Consider the following 21353-nt stretch of genomic DNA (forward strand, 5'->3'; position numbering starts at 1 on the left):
GGTGTTGACTCATAACCTCGGGGGTCGATCAATTTAGGACCATTTTGTGGCAAGTAAACAGTGATCATCCTCTAGGATAGACTCGCCACCACCTTAGGGATGTGGAATTTCCACTCCTGGCTGCAAATAGGTAATGAACACCAATGCCTCAATGCTCCATCTGACCAGCAACGCACTCTGTCTTGACTTAATAATCATATTTTGTAGGTCGTTGTTATCCCCTGCTGGGTGAAGGTCTATCGGCGGCTTGTCGTGAGAATGCCTCCGAGTGGCGCTGCCGCCATACGGCAGCGCGGCGCGCCGCTCGCAATTGCCGAGCGGGCCGCCCTCCTCTTTGTGGAGATTATTCATCGGGAGTTTATTGATGGGCAAGGGGGTCTTATAACTCCTGATTCAACAAGACAGCTTCATTTATGTCCGGGCTGGTCACCCTAATCGCTGCCCTTCCCCCCGACGGGGGTCCTCTGCCGGGAAGTAATTAAAACGCGGATTCCGTACACCTCAGATCGCTCGGAGATGGTGCGCGGACTGAGAGGCCGATGCAAGGTCGCGCATCCTCGTGTTGCCAGCCCTCACGGGGGGGGGGGGGAGGGGGGGGGGATAATGCAGCGCGCCTCTTAACTCCTCCGAGATGGATACGTTTCACAAAGCGGACGTAAAGTAACAAAAAAAACATTCCTAACAACTGCAGGGGGTTTGAACGTTTTAGTGTCCATGGTGCAATTATTCCTTCACGGAAAGGGGGCAACGGGCCGATCGGACGGGATTTCATCTCTGGCGTATTACGCCATTAGACTGTAACACGTGTGGCACGATGTTTCATTATCGCATGAAACGTATTAATCCCCGCGCTATCAGACGAAACGCCGCGCGTCTCCGAGCGCGCATTTAGCTGCGCAATGGTAAATTTTGACATTTAAATTAAAATGTATAATGCAATATCCTGGACTTTTTTTTTTGAAGGAACAGCTTGTACTTATTTCCAAGGCAATTGTAACTGACATATTAAACATGATATGCAATCACGGAGCCCCGGGAGACGGCGGGAGGTGTCTGCAGTGGGGTCGGAGACTCTCAGCTGATCCCCCATCGGCCGAGGTCGCTTTGAAGGACGTCGCCGTGACGAGCGAGGCGACCTTCAAATGACCCCGACCGCCCACTCACAGAGCGGTGGGTCCACGTCGGTTTTTGTTAATTGGCAAGGGGACGACGATCAGCGAAGGTCGGCTATCCCTGACCCGGCTAGCGTTACGTGGGACTCACACACACACACGGCAAAGATCCCGCCTATAGCCTGAACGGACTGTAGGGGAAAGCGCTTTTAACTGGCACCTATGAAGGCCGGCAAAGGCACACGAGGGGATGGGTGGCCAGCACCACACCCGGTCGCCTATGTCTCCGCACCAGGTACTCGTTTGAGGCTGAGTCGACGAAAGGGAGGCCCATCACTGGTGTTGGCCGGGAGTGCAGCGTGTTAACCGTTGCACTACCGCTCCCCATACAGACACGCACAAAGACAAAGATCCCTCCTCTAGCCTTAACAGACTTGTTGGGGCAAGTGCTGTGAGCGAGCTCCTATGAAGGCCGGCACAGCACACTCGGGAAGCATTGTCTGTAAGTTCGTTTGTGTTCTTATAATACTGGGAAAGCTGTTATAATGTTAGAATGACCGTTATAATGCTGTAAATGCCTTTATAATGCTGTTCAATTGTTATGATAAATACGAGGCCTAGTTAACAACGAAGCCTGCAACTTTCCCTATTGTGAATGTTACTTGCAATTTAATACGTCGAGTCAAACTTGTACCCAAGTAACTACATTGCGATCTTGAGAGCAAGGATGATAAAATGTCTCATCCACAGTTAAGTGTTATATGTAGTGCGGTACATTTGGGGTGCAGTGTGATGAATACACGATGTGCCTTTATGTAACACAGTAGCTTGTGCTCTTGTATAGCTATTCAGTGGTAAGATAGGTGCCTGGTCCATCCAGGATCTATTGTTGAGAAACATGTTATCTAAGACAATGTTATGATGCTGTGGTGTTCATTCATTGTGTTGGTGTTTCTGGGTATTAACAGATGCTGTATCTGTGCCATTTTCTTACCAGTTTTACCTCGTTCAATTCAATAAATGACGTTTGGAGTCGGATGTTCACCCTGGCTCTGAGGGTTTATTGGACGCGAGGTTAACTACTCAGCTAGCGGTGCAACGCAGCGCACAGCGAGGCCGAGATACTCCGTGTCCGCGTTCTAATTGGTGCCGCGTGCCCTCTGCGCATGTCGCACCCACCAACACGTTGGGGTGCCGTAGTGGCGAGATGTTAACTACCTCGCCTGGTGTACAGGAGGTCGTGGGTTCAATCCCGACCCTGACGCCTGCTGCTGTATATTTGGAGTTTGCATGTCTCTCTCTCCACGTGGTCGTGTGGATTTTTTCTCCGGGTCCTCCGCTTTTTTCCATCGACATTTATAAACACGCGTTAAGACTATTTGGCTGCTATAAATGTCCACGTGATAAGCCACTTTGTTGTCCTATCATTTTGTGGCCGGGTCGCGTCTGAACAAGAGCTACATAGCTCAGTGGGCCTCACCTGGTGAAGTTTAATAGTTTAGATTTTACATCTCTCGCTCGTCTCAATGGCCGGTGCACGTGCCGGTACAAGCCCCTTTTGGTCAAGCCGCCGCTGCTGCTGGGGGCATGCCTGACCGCGATTCATGGTCGGTGCCGGTTCGTGAAGGCAGGAAGCATTGACCCGCCGCACAACAATGGATCTCGCTGCGCGGCACAGCCTCACAGCCGCCTATGTCAACCTGGCCTGCACGTGGGTTGCCCAGCCAAGCACTGTCCAGCCTCAAGCCTGCTTAGCTCCTGAGATCTGATGGGATCAGGTGCATACCGAGTGATTTAGTCATAGGCTGCAATGGCAAAAAAAAACAATTACCATTGACTGATGTAGCTCATCTGTGTGTTGCAATATGTTTTGGTGAGTGAACCAAACGTGTGCTGTCAGAATTGTATTTGGGTGAGGGGGGGGGGTCCTTCCATTGTGTCTCGTGACACCGTGGTCGTGAATCTCGTGGAGGCCGCGCTCCAACTCTCAAAGCCTCCAGGCACCGAGGGTGGCGGGGCGGGGGGTCAGTGACCGGGAAAGGAATCGGGGCAGTTTAAATTTTAAAGACGACCCAAAGGCCAATGCGCCGTGATTTACAACGTCCCCCACGACTTGGAAATCAAGCGATCACTCCAGTGAAACAGAAGCACATTTGCAACGTCGCGCGATTAAACTCGACCACCGCGACAGGCGTCGTGTGAACCGAGTGGACGTGCACGGCCTCCCCCCCCCCCCCTCTGTGCCACTGCGACCCTCGAGAGAAGGGCCACGCAATCCACGGCCCGTGGGCCGGAATCGGCCCCGCGACGTAAAACTTCACGTGACACGTGATCCCACGGGGCCCAACACTGCACAACGCCCCACATCACGACATTTGTCCGTCACTCCGACAAACATCTTAGGCCACTCTAATCACCGAGTCAACGACGCTGCTGTGATCGTAATGCAAGTGCCGCTGCAAGGGCTTCTGTGACGGGGTCAACTCGCACGTTCGTCGCATCATCGCTGAGCGACGCCGACGAGCGTTCGGTCATCTGCGGTTGCCCGCCAAAGGATTTCGAAAGTCCGATTTGGCCATCGGTAAGGAGAAGTTCCCCTTGCTTCGAAGCCCCGCGGCAACGCAACCCCCGGTGGTGGACTATGGGCCAATGCAGGCGTAGCGGGGGTACGGGGTGTGGCCGGGGCTATGCCAGGCGGAGGGACCCCTCGCGTAGAGCGGCCGAGCGCCGCGCGGCGCGACCACCGACGTCCGAAATGTCGCCGTCTGGCAGAGCGACAGCGACGACTCGCTGTCGGGGGCACAGAGCGGGGCGGATGGCTCAGACGATGTCAACCTCGCAGGGGGCCACTCTCTCGGGCCACGTGGGCAATTTTGCCGTGGGTTTGCTTGCGGTTTACCGCGACGGAGCTCGTGGAAGGATACGCCCCGGCCCAATTAGATGTGCTCCGTGCCGCACGCGAGCTGCGCGCTTGCCTCATCAGGGCCGCGGTGATTGTAACTGTCGGGCGGGCGTGAGAGCGACGGCGGACACACGCGGCATACCAATTACAGATTCCCCCATCCACACGTCCGCGAGTGTGTTTGTGTGTGGTGGGGGGGGGCGGTGGGAGGTGCTTCAGTGATAATTAAAAAAAAATAAAGTTAGGCTCGTCGGTAAACATTATGATAACAAGCAGGCAAATAAACCAGCGAACAAATTGCACGCGCGAGAGGCATAAACAACGCACGATATGTGCGTGCGTGTGTGTGTGCGTGCGTGTGCGCGTGTGTGTGTGAGCGTGTGTGTGTGTGCGTGCGTGCGTGTGTGTGTGCGTACGTGCGTGTGCGCGTGTGTGTGAGCGTGTGTGCGTGCGTGTGTGCGTGTGCGTGTGTGCATGTGTGTGTGTGTGTGAGCGTGTGTGCGTGCGTGCGTGTGTGTGTGTGCGTGTGTGCATGTGTGTGTGCGTGCGTGTGTGCGGCATGTATTGGGAGCACAGTGGTTAATCCCGGCCACCCCAGTTTGACTCCCAGTCATGGCTAACATCACTGACGAATACCTGAACCAGTCATGAGCCTCCCAGTCGACTCAACCTCAAATGAGTACCCGGTGTAAACATCGTCACTGGGGAGGCAAAGGCGGCCGGGCGTGGTGCTGGCCACCCACCCTATCTCGTGCCATGCCGGCCTTGATAGGTACCCTGCATTTGCCCCAAACGTTGAAGGATATACGGGGGATCTGTGTCTTCGCGCTGCCCGTAATTGCACAACCAGGTCGGTGGGCGCTGCGAAACGTCGCGAAATGGCCCAGAAAAAAAAGAAGAAGCCATTACGGTCAAAACCGAGGGAGACATTCGTCTCAACAACGCAGTCTGAAATGTAATGCGTCGTGCTCGCCGCTGCTATTTGACATCGTTACCCGCGCGTCCCCGGGACCTATTATTGGAGCGCGCATCGCTTCGGTAATTCATCTGAGCCCCGCGCACCGCTCTCGCACTCGCCAACGTTGCCTTGCTAGGGTCTCATGGACACGGGCAGGTGCGTCGCCATCAAGAGCTCAGATGTGACAACGCAGCAACCTCACAGGCTTCCACAACAACAACAACAACACAACAACCTCACAGACTTCCACAACAACAACAACACACCAACCTCACAGGCTTCCACAACAACAACACAGCAACGTCACAGGCTTCCACAACAACAACAACAACACAACAACCTCACAGACTTCCACAACAACAACAACAACAACACACCAACCTCACAGGCTTCCACAACAACAACACAGCAACGTCACAGGCTTCCACAACAACAACAACAACACAACAACCTCACAGGCTTCCACAACAATAATAACACAACAACCTCACAGGCTTCCACAACAACAACACAACAACCTCACAGGCTTCCACAACAACAACAACACAACAACCTCACAGGCTTCCACAACAACAACAACAACACAGCAACCTCACAGGCTTCCACAACAACAACAACACAACAACCTCACAGGCTTCCACAACAACAACAACAACAACAACCTCACAGGCTTCCACAACAACAACAACAACCTCACAGGCTTCCACAACAACAACCTCACAGGCTTCCACAACAACAACAACACAACAACCTCACAGGCTTCCACAACAACAACAACACAGCAACCTCACAGGCTTCCACAACAACAACACAGCAACCTCACAGGCTTCCACAACAACAACAACACAGCAACCTCACAGGCTTCCACAACAACAACAACAACACAACAACCTCACAGGCTTCCACAACAACAACAACACAGCAACCTCACAGGCTTCCACAACAACAACAACACAACAACCTCACAGGCTTCCACAACAACAACAACAACAACAACCTCACAGGCTTCCACAACAACAACAACAACACAACAACCTCACAGGCTTCCACAACAACAACAACAACAACAACAACCTCACAGGCTTCCACAACAACAACAACACAACAACCTCACAGGCTTCCACAACAACAACAACACAGCAACCTCACAGGCTTCCACAACAACAACAACAACAACAACACAGCAACCTCACAGGCTTCCACAACAACAACAACAACAACAACCTCACAGGCTTCCACAACAACAACAACAACAACCTCACAGACTTCCACAACAACAACACAACAACGTCACAGGCTTCCACAACAACAACAACACAACAACGTCACAGGCTTCCACAACAACAACAACACAACAACGTCACAGGCTTCCACAACAACAACAACACAACAACGTCACAGGCTTCCACAACAACAACAACACAACAACGTCACAGGCTTCCACAACAACAACAACACAGCAACCTCACAGGCTTCCACAACAACAACAACAACCTCACAGGCTTCCACAACAACAACAACAACCTCACAGACTTCCACAACAACAACAACACAACAACGTCACAGGCTTCCACAACAACAACAACACAACAACGTCACAGGCTTCCACAACAACAACAACAACACAACAACAACAACCTCACAGGCTTCAACAACAACAACAATAAGGACACAACAACCTCACAGGCTTCCACAACAACCGAGTAAGATGCGGCAAGACGCTTTTTGTGCAGAGGAAGAAGACGCCGCATATATTTCTCTCTCGCCTAAAATTCCCGCGAAACAACCTCGACTCTGGCTACTACGTTACGAACGGGAAAGGCAGAGAGGGGTTGAATAAGGCACTATCGGGATTCAATGCGGCCACGCGTGTGGCTCTGCGCAGTAATTCAGAGACAAATTAAATGTAATCATGAGAAAAATATTGTTTAGTTTGAAAAAAAAAACAAAGCAATATACTTCAGCAGTGCATTTTTCATCCAGACGTTCTTTAAACATATGCAGCCACATAGGACTAATTCATACAGCCTGGCATAAGCTATGATTATGCTAATGAAATCATGTGTCCCCATAATTTGAAACGTATTGTGAATGTGAATAAAATCTCCCGCCTCCCTCCCAAGTGCATCCCGTCTCCTCATGCCGCTGAGCAAGCACGGCTCATCGGGAGGGTTTTTTTTTTTTGACACGCGATGTCAAAATTGCGTGATTCTCTTGTTGCAAACGCACAAAATCTCTCTCCTTCTCTCTCGCTGCCTGTCTCTCTCTTTCTCACACACACACGCGCACGCACTCGCGCTCTCTCGCAATCTCTTCATCAGAATTAGTGAAGGACATTACCGGTTGAGATCTATCTGATTATCCCGGTTTACAGCTCAGTGCGGTGGAAGAAGTTAAAAAAAAAGTCAATCTTTCGCAGAGATAGCCTGCACTGCAGCCACGGAGAGAGAGCGCGCGGGCGGGCGGGCGGGCGGTCGCCTATTTTTAACCGCACCACTCGTCTCTCGATCCATCCTGCCGGATGATTTCCCTCCTGGCCTCCGCGAGTGGAGCTCAGAGGGGAAGGGGGCCGCTCATTCCCGCGGCCGCGCTTACACGTGCCCGATCGTGGCCAGGTAGAACACCGCGAAACGCAAAGTGCCCATTCGAGGGGTCAAGGGAGCGGGCGCTGATGACCCGAATTGGCCCTGCAGCCCTTTTTCTTTCCTCGCCGGCGTTGATCCTTGACGGGAAGAAAGAAAGAAAAAAAAACCGGACAGCGTATCGTTAGCACGGAGTCCATCGTGTGAACAAGGAGGACCCTCACGCTGGGAGGGGGCGGGGGGGGGCGGTATGGGGGGCTGTGCGATCCCTCATTAGAAAGTGTGGGGGGCTCTGTCTTCACGTCGTACAGGACGGGGCCCTGGCAGTCAAAGAGGAAAAGGAGGACGAAAGATGCCACGTGCAGGCGCGGCCACGCGGCACACTGCGCACGTGCCACTCAAAGGGCACGGCGAGCCGCTCTCTGGTTTCTGGTGTGCGTACAGTGCGCCGTGTATCGTGCACAAAGGCGTAATTCATCATAGTTACCGATACTGAAATGTCCCATACAACTGCGCGCGTTGTGGTTCATTAACTACCTCCCCAGCGCTCGCACACGTGACGCGTTTCTCCAACTCATTACGTTTCCCTATTAGGTACAAATAAGAAGCAGTTATGGACAGGCCTCGGCGTAATAAATTATTCAGCATGCACACAATGCGTAATGGTTGTCATTTTATTGTAATTGCAGGCGAGGCAAGCGGAGACTGAACGTTTCGCGTAAACAACCGCCCTCTGTGCCGAGAAAGAAAAAATGCCAAACGCCAAATATTCCCGCGCTCGTAAACGTGGCCTCCTCTCCAGTTCGCCCGCTCTCCTCCATTTACAGAACACGCTCAAGTTGCGGCTGCGCTCCAACACGTGGGAATGGAAACTGAAAGAGTGCTCGCTTGAAATTCCACTCAGACGCAGGAAGGGCAACGCGCGCGTTAACGTCAAGGCGAGGGTTAGCGGCAACGCTTGATCCACGCAGGATAATGAGGAGGACTTGGGCGGGGGTGGTCTTGGGTAAAGAACAATCGCGGAGTGGCAGCCCAGGGGAGGGAACGTGCCTAGCATCACGTCCACCGAGGAGACGGAGCAACAGAATCAGCTGGTGCGCAGCTGCGAGGTGTAATATCAATGCGATGGTGACGGCTGGCTACCAATGACGTCGACAACGATGGCGATTCCAAAACACCCGCTTTCGTTAAAGCCGTCCTGTCACCTCGTGCGTCACTCCCGAGAGGGTCTGTTTGGCGTCGAAATACCGCACGTCCGCGCCAGGGAGTGTGGCAGACACTCAAATAATTACAGGCACTCGCCGCGCTGCGGGTTCCACCGCGGCGACTTTATTTAGCTCTTTAAGTGGCTCCGAGATGAGCGTGTCAGTCAACGCGACGAGCGAAGACGAGGAGCGTCGGTGCGGGAGTGGGACCACGGCAGCCTTCGCCAGGCGCCGCCCGTTTAACAGCCCGTGTCGGGAGCTGTCACACCGGGCGCGCTGTCGCCGCGAGCACAGAGGCACGAGCGAACGTCTCGGAGACGTTGGGGTCGGGCGTCAACGCGTCTCAGCGCCGGTGCGCGTGCGCGTTTTTGGACGCCAGGATGAGTTCTAGATTTGAAGCTTTCGTGACTGCAAGGATTCATACTCTTCGTTTTTTTCGGTAAAGTCACGTAGGTACGTACGTCACGTAGGTACGTGACTTTACCGGCAAAAACCTAAGAGCCAGGATGAGTGTCCGTCAGACCCCGGGCCTCTGTGCGGGAGCGCTTGTCACGTCCAAATTAAGTGCCGCGTTCGCCAAACACTCACAAAGGCGCTTTCTCACGAACAATCAACAGCAGCAGCAGCGGCAACAACAACGGGAGCTCAGCTGACACCACCGCACTGCCAGTCGTCTGTAAAGTGTCGCAGATACACCACGAAAAAAAGCCCGGCCGGAATACATAAAAGTCTTCTCGGCTTTAGATTCAGGTGGGGTGGGGTGGGGGGGCGACACAAATATATACGCGTGACTTATGTTTTACACAGAAATCCCTGCAACAGGCAATTTTGTTTCAGTGTAAACCGAATTTACATGCATTACTCGGTGTTTCTTATTACATTTATTCAAATATTGTATCTGGGTTATCCCTTGAGATGGAACATTTTGCTGGCAAGGATGTCCAGGGGGGTGTCGAGCGTAGTTTGGAATTAGTAAAACTAGTACGGTGCGGTGTTTGCGTTCAGGTGCATCCCAGCAGCATGGACTGGGGGTCACGTGTGCGTGTGCCTGTGTGGGGAGCGGTGGCACAGCGGTTAGCACAGTGCCCTTCGAACCCGGCAACCCAAGTTCGATCCCCGCTCACGGCCAACACCCGTGATGATTATCTGAACAGGTCCTGCCCCCCCCCCTCTAGGTCGACTCAGCCTTAAATGTGTAAACATCGCCACGAGTGGTCAGTCGTGGTGCTGGCAACCCACCCTCTCATGTGCCGTGCCCTCACAGTTGCTCGCTAACAGCACTTGCCCCAATGGTCTGTTAAGGCTATAGGGGGGATATTTGTCTTTGCTATAAAGGGGGGTAGTAGAGGAAGTGTCGGGGAGCTTTTTTGGTGTCCTGAGGGCAAATACATCTCGGCGTGACCTTGATAACACGCATAACACCAATAATAATGTATGTGTTCGCTCAGCAAAGCTTTGCTTAGATTGCAAAACAAATTTTCAGTCGGGTCCACCGTTGGGATGTATTGCTATTTCTCTTTGTTTTGGTATTCATGTTTGTGGGAGAAAGCTATGGTGTGATGAGAAAAGCCACACGTACCCCCACATACGCAGACAATGAGAAACCTACTTTCTGTACTGCCTCATGTAGAGAAAAGGGCTCTGGTGTTCCGGAGGAGAGATTGCCAAATCGAGCCTCTCTTGCCTTGGCGCGTTAGTTTGTTGACCTTCCCCGGCACCTCCGATTAGCACGGTTGGCTACGTACGGTGCCAGAGAAAGTCAACAAATGCGAGCCGAGCCATTTCAAAGTGCTTTCCCACTGTCTTGTTTGGCAAGCCAGAACCAAAAGCGCGCAACGCTGGCCTCACACAATGCACCTGCATCTGTGTGCAGGAGGCCAAACAAGGCCAGGGCTGGGGGAAAACGGCGCGCCGTTCACAGCGTGCGCCATCGTTAGGGACACCGTGAAAAACCCTGGCGCCGTCTGCGTCGCCTCTCCGCTCGTTCGCCGCAAAGCGCCGTCACCGGCACGGTTTGGGCTTCTGCAGCGGTGACAAGCGATCGCTGCGGTTCAGGCGCGCAGCGGGCTGGGCGGGCACGGTTCCCGGCGCGGCTCGGATGCGTGTGTGCGTGCGTGCGTGTTGAACTAAAGCACAGCAAGTTGGTACAGTAGGGGGCACAGGTGGTGCATCAGCCAGTCATCTCGGTCATCTCGGTCAGTCGACCCGTGGCACCTGCTGGGTCTGCCCCGTGACCTCCTGCCAGCGGGCGTTCGACACTTCACGTGGTAGCCTCAAGGTGCACTTGGCCTGGCACAAGCGTCGTGGTGACGTCACCGCCACTTAGTGGCGAATGGCGGTTGTTGTTGTTGTTGTTGAACTTCTTTCGCCAGTGCGAAATGGGGAGCGAGTGTGTGAGGCTTGAAGAGCCGTCAGTCTGCGGGGGTCTTTAGGCCGAGGCTCCTGCGCAATTCCCCCACAGAGCTGCTAATTTCAACGCGAGTCCTGACACCAACGCGGGAGCTTGCGCGTGTGCGCGCGAGCTCCCGCATACGGAATAAAATCTATTTTTATATTTTAATTGCTGCCAGGGCTTGGAAATCGAACTGACATTTGAGGAATCACGTCGCGGAGTGAACGCTTCGGCCGTTCGGCCGCGCGCTCCGCTACGGCTGACGACGCGCATTGAGTTAACACGGTAACCTTTGTGTGACAAATAAATATCCTCACTTATTTTTCACGATGAGAAACCCCCCCCCCCAACCCCCACCCCCCGTCTCGTAGGCATTTTTGAATATCATCGCAACTTTCGCTGCGGCCCCACAGCCGGTAAATGGTGGCCGGGTGGTTGAGCGGTGGGGACTGACAACACTGGTCCCAGAGCCCTTGACGATAACAAGCCGTGAAGCCACGTCGTCATCTTGGGACGGGACGTCAATCCCAACCTTCTGTCCCCGGTCTCAGCGCAACCCGACTTCCGCAAGTCGCTGCCTTCTTCTTCCAGGCCAGAAGCCCCAATCGCTGCACGCGGGCGGCAGTTTTCAGTTTCTCTCCCCACGGGCTTCTAATTCCAACGCCTCTCCTCTGGTCACAGCCACCGTGCTCGCATCTCACCATCGGTGAGATGCGAGCACGGTGGCATCTCCACTTCCCTTCTCATTGTTGTCGTCTTTGTCTCTTTTGAACACGGGCACAACCCATCTTGGCCTCTCGCTTGGCTTCGACTGAATGTTGGTAACGCACGAGACGGCTCTACGGTCTGCATCAGAGCAGTGCCACCCTTCGTGTTGGAGAACGGCCCACGGAAGCGGATATCACAGAGCTACCTCTGAAATCCTTCAAGCGATCTCTCTGGACCACAGTCGGGCGCTGCACTTTCCTACCCACCCTGCCACTCGGAGTGATGTTCGTCTCGTGACGGTAAAACCGATAGCCTTCATTCTCACAGCTGGAATGCAGCCACATTCAGCCAAATTCAGTGCAAAACAAAATTGAACATGACCGTGGTTTCATCTTTTTTGCGTGTGCAGACATTCGCGATTGGACCACAGAGTCTCAGCGGCGCCAGCTCAGCGCCGTGACCTCTGCGCCAACAGAACCACCCCTTTGTGATCGTCGACATGTCTTACTGACATGCAAATGAAGCCCACTGCACGCTGCTTACACCTGAAGGTTGGTAACCATGGAGAGCTGTACGACGGCGGGGGTCGTTCCTGCTGGGCTCCAATTCCCCAGAGAGACAATTGCTTCTCCTTGTTTGGCTTTCTGAAGTCTGTGGCTTAATAAAGGTGACCTCGATTATGGCGCTTAAATAACACAGCTCCTTGCCAAATATTGTGACTCTCTCTCTCAATGTAGTATATTTACAAATCAATGTAGAACTCCCACTACCTGATTCTGGTCAATTGCAATCAAAGCCGTCGCCCCCCAACCCCCCCCCCCCCCGTCGCTTGTATTTCTCGTGTGCACGTGTTTCATTTGATGGATGCTCATCAATCAGAATCGACCGGAATTGCTTACGAATTATTAAAATTGTGCCGGATCAATGTGGAACCCGAGCGAATCAACCACGGCTCAATGCGCAGAATATGAGGGGTCGGCTTCATTAAAGATTTAAACAATGGGACGTCTCGATTTGATTAAGTGGGTGACTTCCCTGGTTGGCTTGAGCCCAACCACACTTTGCAACCGTAGCATTGGCCAAGCGTTGCCTCTATAAGCAAGATAAGGCGGTAGCAATGAAGGCAATTAATCCGGACCCCCCCCCCCCCCCTGTGACGTAACCCAACGACCACCTCGCGACACCGCGGTGCGTGGTGCGGACACAGCTGATCTCTGGGGCCGGAGCGGTGGCGCAGATGGTTCACGCATCTTGCTGTGAACTCGCCCATCCGAGATCGGTTTTTCCGGTCTTAGACAAAACACGAAGGAATTTGCCGATCGTCCGATAAGGTCTCAGGAGTAGTGAATCCACTGGCGCGTAAATACATCTCCAGTGACCCATAAGAATACACAAACATAATATATATATAACTGACATACATTTCCAATGCCTGACGAGAGCTATCGGAACCGGTCCTGGCCAACCCAGCAACACCAACCTGCGCTCGCGAGCATGGTGAAGTAAGGTCAAACAATCTCCACGACTGACGTGCCCGCGAGAGGACTTCATCGAGCAGTGCAATGATCGTGGCCGATGGTGATGGTGAATGATCGACGGACTGCAGCACCCGCAGTGTCCGGTAGCGCAGGGTGGACGCGCCTAACGCTGCCGGCGCCACGGGGGGGAGGGGGCAGGAGGGGGGAGGGAGGGCTGGGGGGTTTGGGCAGGCGGCGGGGGTGGGGGCAATGGAGGGGGGGGGGGAGTCCCTTAAATCGCTGCATTCCACCAGGCCCCCCCACATTCGGAGTTGACCTTTCATCTTGACCTTAGCGCCGACCTCGAGCTCTCAAAAAAAGAAACCCATTACCAGACCTTCTAGAAATTAAAAGCAGCTTGAGGTGCGATGCGACAGGCAAAGACAAGCGGCCGGAAGGACGGACGGACGCGCGGACGCGCGGACGCACGGACGAAGGACTGATCACATCGACCCCGTGAGCTGCGTGTTCATTATTCCAGCACTCGTTGTGCAACAGAGGGGGGAGGCTGCCAGGCCGCGCGGGGCCCCAGCTGCCCGTTCCATCCTCGCCGTGTTTTGTTGCATTCCTCTTCATGTCACTTGGGCGACCCGGGTCACTTTTTTGCAAATGAGACTACCCTGGTCCCTGGAGTTCTCACCTGGTTAAGCAAAATAAACAACAACAACAACAAAACTATCTCTGGCTGAACGGCTCCGCGAGGACGGAGAGGAGAGAGGGAGAAAGGTCGCGGCTCGGCAATGAGGTCACGGCGAGACCGAGGACATGCCGCGGTATGGTAACAGCAGCCTTGCCCTCCGCGAGCAGTGAGCGGCGTGCAACGTTCACCGCATTTCACTCTCACAACCGCAAGTTTCATTGATTCTACGTGTCCTGTATTAGGCGCCTGATAAACATTTTTGTTCCTTTTTTGGGCGTGTGCCCCCCCCCCCATCTCGCGGTAACCTCTGACTTTGAACACAAGTCACCTTGCTGGGGCACCGGTGGCCGATGCTGTGGCTGTGGCTGGTGGTGGGTGCTGGGGGCGTGTGACTTGCGGTGTGGACCACCGAGCCATCGCGGAGCTCGGCGGAGTGAAATGCAATTTAGATTTCAAATTGAGCATGATAAACTGCGGCTGGAATGTGTTTTTTCTTGTGTGTGCGTGCGTGCGTGGTTGTCTCCAGTGACCGTGGCTGTGAGATTGGCTCTGTCTTCTCCCACGGGACTCCCCCTCCGAGCGCGCACGTGGACAAGGCGAGCCGTGGCGCTGGGACGCGGCGCCACCGCCACCTCCTGGCAGCAGTGGCAAGGCCAGGAGGGGGATCACTCGGAGAGGCCCAAACTCCTTGAACAGAACCAGGAGCGGCAGAGAATAAATTGAGCTGCAGAAGAGCATCCACCTTATAATTTTAAGATGCTTGCCACGAGCGTTTATCCCCCCATCCCACCAACTCAAATATAGAAGTAACAATAATATTTCAAATTTGCTTGGTACAATGTTTTGGTAAATTCCATTCAGAAATGTTGACCCCGACGTGATTGCTTGGTCTCGTTTTGCCCGCCTCGGCCGGACGCGTCGCGAGCGCGCGAGGTCACCCCTAGGGGCGGCACGCGGGCACAGCGACGCAGCCGGCGAAGCTGCGGATTTTCATTTTGGCGGACAACGAACGCGTGACGTGAGAGAAGGCGAGGCTGCTCGTGAAGCTTCCCATCAGTGTGATGTCTCTCTCACATCGACAGGTGGTGCCTGACCCGTACGCATTTCTTGCCGTCTGGGTGATATTCCAAGCTGGTTTCTTCGCGACACCAGTCAGCTGTTGATCCACTTGATTTGCCAGCGTCCACGTTTCCGATCGATGCGTCTCATCGCGGGTAAAAAGCAACGATTGGAACATTAAAATGCCTTTCACTGTCAAACTCCGTTTTCTAAGTTTTCCAAAGGCATGGTATTTTATCGTTCAATTAATGTGGGGGGGGGGGGGGGTTGCCCATAAACTTACAGTATCTCATTCCCACACAACTTTTTGATTGAATCCCAGTCAACAAAAACGGCAGCGTGGCTGCGCCTTTAAGTTGATAGCAATGTTCTGACGTTTAATGTTTTAGCAACTAGAACACGGCCTGCAGAGACACGTGTTCAGTTCTCCTCCCTGCATGGTGTGCGACTCCAGCAGAGACGCGCAGATTAAAATATATATATAGATCCTTGACGATAACCCTCCGGCTGATGAAAATGACACGTGGGAGGGAGGGTGCTGATGGAGCTGTGCTCGGAGAGTCATTTTCTGTTCCAGCGTGTGATCTGAACCGTTATTGATGCGGCGGTCTTTAGAGTCGATGCCGCGTCTTTCTCGAGAAGCCGAATAGACTTCGGGAAAATTTACTCATCTGCGTGCACGACACAGGACAGATCAACAAAGATGTGCCTTGGGAAAGGAGCGAATCAGAGGTGGGGGGGTGGTGGCTTTGTTCTCAAACAAAGACGGTGGTCACCGCATCGCGCGGCGCTTTCAAGATGCGCTTCTGCGGCCGTCTGGAACACTCTTCCTCCCGATGTTAGAAAGCCAGTGGAGCTACGATGCACTTTTAAATCTAGATTGAAAACTCATTTCTTTAGAACTGCCTTTTGTGTTTAGTTTGTTAGCCTTCCCCCGCACCTCCTATTAGCCCGGTTGGCTACGTAGAGTGCAAAAGAAGTTAAACATACGTAAACGTAATGGCCGTGTCAGAGATTGGACTTGGCACCGCTGCAATTCGTCGGTTAGGATCCGGGTGTTGGCCGCCCGCGATTCGACTGAACCACAAAGTGGAGCGCGTTAATTGTCTCTGCGCAAGTCAACTCTGAGTCATCTCACGCGCAGCCCTTCGTCAATCCATCGCTGCTCGGCGTTTGTTTGACTTTCCTCGACCACGCTCGTCACTGCGGATGCGATGAAGGTGGTGCTCGGGATCGATTCCGATGTCACTCGCCGCTCATGCTCGCCGCGGTCGTGAAGCGAGCTCGGTTCACCGAGTTCAGAGCGCAGCGCGCTAACCGCTGCACGACTGTTCCCCCCGCACCACAAATAAACTGTTATCATAAAGATTAGCGGGTTCACCGACTTGGGTTTCCTCCAGCTCTCGGAGTGAACGGTGTTGGTTCATCGCGTGACCAACTCGAACGGGGGGGGGGGAGGGGGTGGTGCTTTCCTGAGTGGAAAACGAGGCCCGGCGACGGCATTTGAGAAATAGCCCCCCGGCGTCGTCTTTCTCGGGCCGCTCTCCGACACGTGTTGGTGCACCGCTCGCAGTTTAGAATCCCAGCCGGACGTTTCCGCCCAGCCGTGGCGTGCCGTCGATAGCGCGCGATCACAAATGAGAGAAAAGAAAGAAAAATGTTTATCAAAGGAAAAGAGAAGAACCACGAGACCCCTCCGTTTCCGTGCCCCCCCCCCCCGCATGCCCCCCACGCATGCACCCTGAGGCTGTGGTGCTCTCTTAGGGAGGGGGGTAGAGGGTGGGGGGTTATGCTTTAATAGCGAAACGTTTGAGTTGGAAGTGACAAGTCTGTCAACATCACCGCTAATGCTTTCGGAAAAGAATCGTCGCTGTTGTAATTCATGTGGAACCGCGAAGTACGAACAGCTCCCCAGAAGTCATTACCGAGTCATTTTTTTTTATTACGACAAAATCGCGGCGGGTAACCACTCCGCAAAGCGCTCGCAGATTCGCGCAGCGATGGAATCTTCGCGCTAGGAATGAAACGTGGATATTTGGTCGCGGTTTTTTTTTCTTTTACGCCTGAGGCGGCTGACGTGAAATAGCAGGCACGGTTCCAACATTGCTTAATAAATAATAACAATTGTACTTTACCAAAATATTTCTAAAACGCCGTGTAGAGAAAGCGCGCCAGCTCCACCTGATGTGCTGGTGACAAAAATAAAGTCTCGATAATGAATTTTACAAAAAAATCCGAGCAGGCGTCAGGCAGTTTTCTGAAGCGCTCGGTGTGTCTGCTAATCACAAACAAAGAGTCTCCCTAATCATCGACACGTTGCAATTTACAGGACAATAAACAGCGTCTACATGCAACCGCATCTCAAGACGCTTTACCACAGTGAATAACTTCATTTGGATAGTGAACTGTGGTGTGGGAGGTGGAGGGTGGGGGGGGGGCGAGGTGGTGTAGTGGAGGAGTCCGGGCAGAGAAACGCGGGGCGAGAGAGGGAGAGGGCCCATCACTGCCACGAGCCTCAGGGGGGGAATAAGGGCAGCACCGATGAGTTCCAGAGCATCGCCAGGGGCCACGGCACCTTCACCAACGTGCCCCAGGAATGTCTGAACAAAGGAAACGAGCAGGTGCGTGTGTGCACAACGCCTGCGCGACACGCACCATTTACAATTTAGAAAAAACACATCTCGACGGCTCTCCGACCCCGCCCATTTAGACTCGCACCAAGTCAAGTGCCCCGACACTGAACCAATAAAACCACACTGCCGCTACAACTCCGAGGCTAAAGGCAGCCTCGAGCCCGCTTCGCTCTCGCATGGTTTGGCACACTCATCTGGGAGGCGACTGGGAGCTGCAAAACCAGCAGCAGCAGCAGAATGTTCACACTGCCGCGACCCGAGCCCCGCTCCCGTGTCTATTGACACGGCGCGGTTTACACAGGTATGGTTTATACTGCGATCTCAGCAGGTTCCTTTGAACGCGCGAGCGAGGAGGGAGAATGGTTATACCGTGGGATTGGGGGTGCCAGACAATGCTCCATTGTCACGTGATGGAGTGCGACGCTCAAAGCGACGACAGACCTTGTTTTCACAATGCACGTGATAGCATTGACTCGGCCTGCAGTAAAACACGCGCCCCTGGCCCTCCCTCGCGAGCATTCCAATTGCATTTACAGCCGCGATCAAGAACCATACCAGCCCCCCAACCCCCCAAGTTCGTTTACTGCCACGGGTATCACGAGGCGGGGAAGGCGGCCCGGGCGTATGGGGCATTAATCCAGCGGCGGTCGATGCGCTCTGCCCCTGCTCTCTCCGCACTCTCTCCCTTCCCCCCCTCTTGTTCTCTCTCTGGTCAATGGAAGATCACCTGGGATGAGGTCGGGCCTGCATATCGCTTGGATGCGTGGCCACCATTCTCAATGGACGCACCAGAGGCGGAATCTTGATTGAGCCTGCAGGAGGAATCCGATGAGCGATGAAGCTCTTTTGTTTCGCACAGATGTCCAGTCGGGGTGGCTCAGCAAGTGACAACAGCAAGTGACGTCAACCTCAGAGCTAAAGTCTCCATCGTAGAATCCGTTGTGCTGCTAGTGTATGAAATCATTTATTAAAAAACACTCCGCATGTTTACCCAGGAAAGCCTCGCTTGAGTCTCACGACTCTTTGCCAGGAGGGTCCTGCCAAGTATTTTTTTGCATTCGGGGCGATGATTGCTATGTAAAGTATTGCATATGACAATTGAGTAACGTTTCTCAAATTCGGATGATGACGCCGGCGTATGGCATCAAGAGATCTTTCATGTCCACCGTGAAAATAGACGGCGGGGAGCATTATATTGTGGCTATTACACTCGCTGTAATAACCAGGACTGCCGCTGGATTCGAACCGCGAATCCCCGCAACAAGCGGCGAATGCCCGACTGCTTGGTCACGTTACCGCGACAAATTAGTCTGAGAAGCTAAGCGGGTTCCAGCCCGGTTAGTGCGTGGGATGGAAGCCTGCCTTGTAAATGCAGCTTGCTGTGGGTTGTAGGATCAGGCCTTGTGGTGGCCAGATGTGAAGTTGGGCACGGAGTCTAGAACAGTCCGGAATGCTCTGCCGGGAATTATGACGGCATGCCACAACCATCTCGCCGCCTAAGTTGTCATGATTATCTTTATAAACCTGTTCCTAGGATTATATAAACATGGGGTACGATAATTTCGGATTATTACGGATAGGCGTACCGAGTACTCTCGCCTTAAAATCCATACTCCAAGCCAGCCCTAGCAGCGTTACGGAAAATATCGAGTGAGGGTTGCAGTCCGGGGCGTATGGATTCTGTGCTCGTAACATCCTTCTGTCTCGCACACACACACGACAAAGATCCACCGGAAAGCCTCAACAATCTTTTGGGGCAAGTGCCGTTAGCGAGCACCTCCGAAAGCCGGTCCTCGACACACGAGCCGGGTTTGTCGAGCGGCGCACTAACCACTGCGCCACCGCTCCCCACACACATGGACAGGATGTGTTTTTACTTGCATCAAGGATCCGCTCAGCCTCACAGCAAATAAAAGTTAATCTGCTAAAGCCTCGGCCCTCAACTTTGATCTGTCAGGCTTTCCACTGCATAGCAGTGGGCGGCAGCCAAGAAGAACCACAAATCCTGACTCTGCTTATGAGACCCAGGAGGTCAAAACCAGTCCACTGTTTGCTTGCATAAACGCTGCTTAATCATATCGGTCTAAAACGTACATTCATTCATACGTGGAGCCAACACATTTTGTTCTGCTTGTATTTGAAGTTCCCCATAGTCAGGGGATCAGAATATCCCATTAGGCCACGACTGCGGACGTCTTACAAAGCCGGAACGATTTTGTGGGAGACCAAACAGCTGGGCGAAGTGGCGCGCGCGCGCCCGTGATCGAGAACTGCCGAGGCAAGGGTTGGCGGATTACGGAGAGATCTGCAGAGCTCCCAATGGCAGCAAGAGGGCAGTGCAGCCACCCCGCCCGCTGTCACCGGGAGACGAAGTCACGCGCTCGGCGTGTTGACGTCATCGCGATGGGTGAAGTGGCCTGGGTGATAATAAAATAATCAAACTGGGGTTCATTATTTTTTTTTGCCGAGGTTTTTTGGAAACCCTTGATCAATTTTCCTGGTTGGCTATCGGGAAAAAAATATCGAAGAGCAACGCATCTTTAAAAGAGCATTTCATATCGGACCATCTTCGTAATAACATTCATATTGGATCTTTTTTTTTTATAGCGCAACAAGATGGATCACCTTGTCCTCCCCCACACCTCCGATTAGCACGGATGGCTACGTACGGTGCGAAAGAAATTCAACATACACGAACATTATAGGAACATTCATATTGGATCATCTTTGTAATAACGTTCATATTGGATGATTTTTACGCGCTATCGAGCACCTTCCGTGAGACAAACAGAGCTTAACACACGGTGATGCGGCCCAGTGGCTTGTTGCAGCGCTCCACGGCTCGAAACCAACGGGCCGCCCTGATTAATACTGCGGTCGTGCGTATTAACCCTAAAAAAATACTGAATGCCGCCTGTTACACAGTGTAAGTTGAAGATGTCGTGTCTTCGTTTGCATGGTACAAGTTTGGCAAATTTGAAAAAAATTACACCACTAATTACTCAATTGGAATACGGTAATCATCGCCCCCCACCCCTCCCTACTGTGACAGCTTGGCAGGATCCTCATGAAAACGAGTCATGAGACTTGGCGAGGCTTCCCTACGTGGTAAACAGCACGCGATAAAATTAACAGTCTCAACCTTCGTTGGAAAGCAGAAAGGAGATGATGCTGAAATAATCACCTTTTTAATGAATCGTGACAAATAATCAGATTGCTGGCGGGGTTGGGTCAAAGGTCACACTGCCAATCCTGCAGCCTGAGAATAACAATGCATATTAGAATAAGACATTAAAAAATAACACCAGATGAAGGATTACCATAGAGCTCAGATTAGCAACTAATCTGCATTTTAATACTGCAGTGTTTCACAGCTCATTGAGATGAACAAGTCGTGTTAGCAGGCATTGTGATTTAACACGGCCCTGTAATTGCTAAAATAATAATACAGCGAGCACACGCCTGCATATACGCGGCAACTGATTAACTTGGCATCCTTAAAGCAATAATGTAAAGGATAATTATTTGCAATTAAATCGTCGGCTATGTTAGATCGCCCTAATTGAATGCAAGCTCTTGTCCTACAGCAGCGCTAAATCACTTGTTCTATTTTTGTAACTGGTCGTTTGATCGGGATATGCAAAT

At 52.8% G+C, this 21353-nt stretch overlaps 1 protein-coding gene across 7 annotated transcripts in view; it reads right to left on the minus strand.

The window, feature by feature from the left end:
- LOC144723595 (uncharacterized) overlaps positions 1–21353 on the minus strand; it is a 128352-nt gene that overhangs the window by 71901 nt on the left and 35098 nt on the right. Inside the window, exon 6 of one of the 7 annotated variants that reach the window (XM_078602456.1) lies at positions 6878–7694. The exons of the other annotated variants lie outside the window; for them this stretch is intronic. Coding sequence (XP_078458582.1) covers positions 7626–7694 — 69 coding nt within the window. The 3' untranslated portion in view covers positions 6878–7625. Of the gene's footprint in view, positions 1–6877; positions 7695–21353 lie in introns of those variants that run through there. 7 annotated transcript variants of the gene reach the window in all.

The sequence above is a fragment of the Lampetra planeri genome, chromosome 18 (genome assembly GCF_965212315.1).
Source record: "Lampetra planeri chromosome 18, kcLamPlan1.2.h2, whole genome shotgun sequence".
NCBI lineage: Eukaryota > Metazoa > Chordata > Hyperoartia > Petromyzontiformes > Petromyzontidae > Lampetra > Lampetra planeri.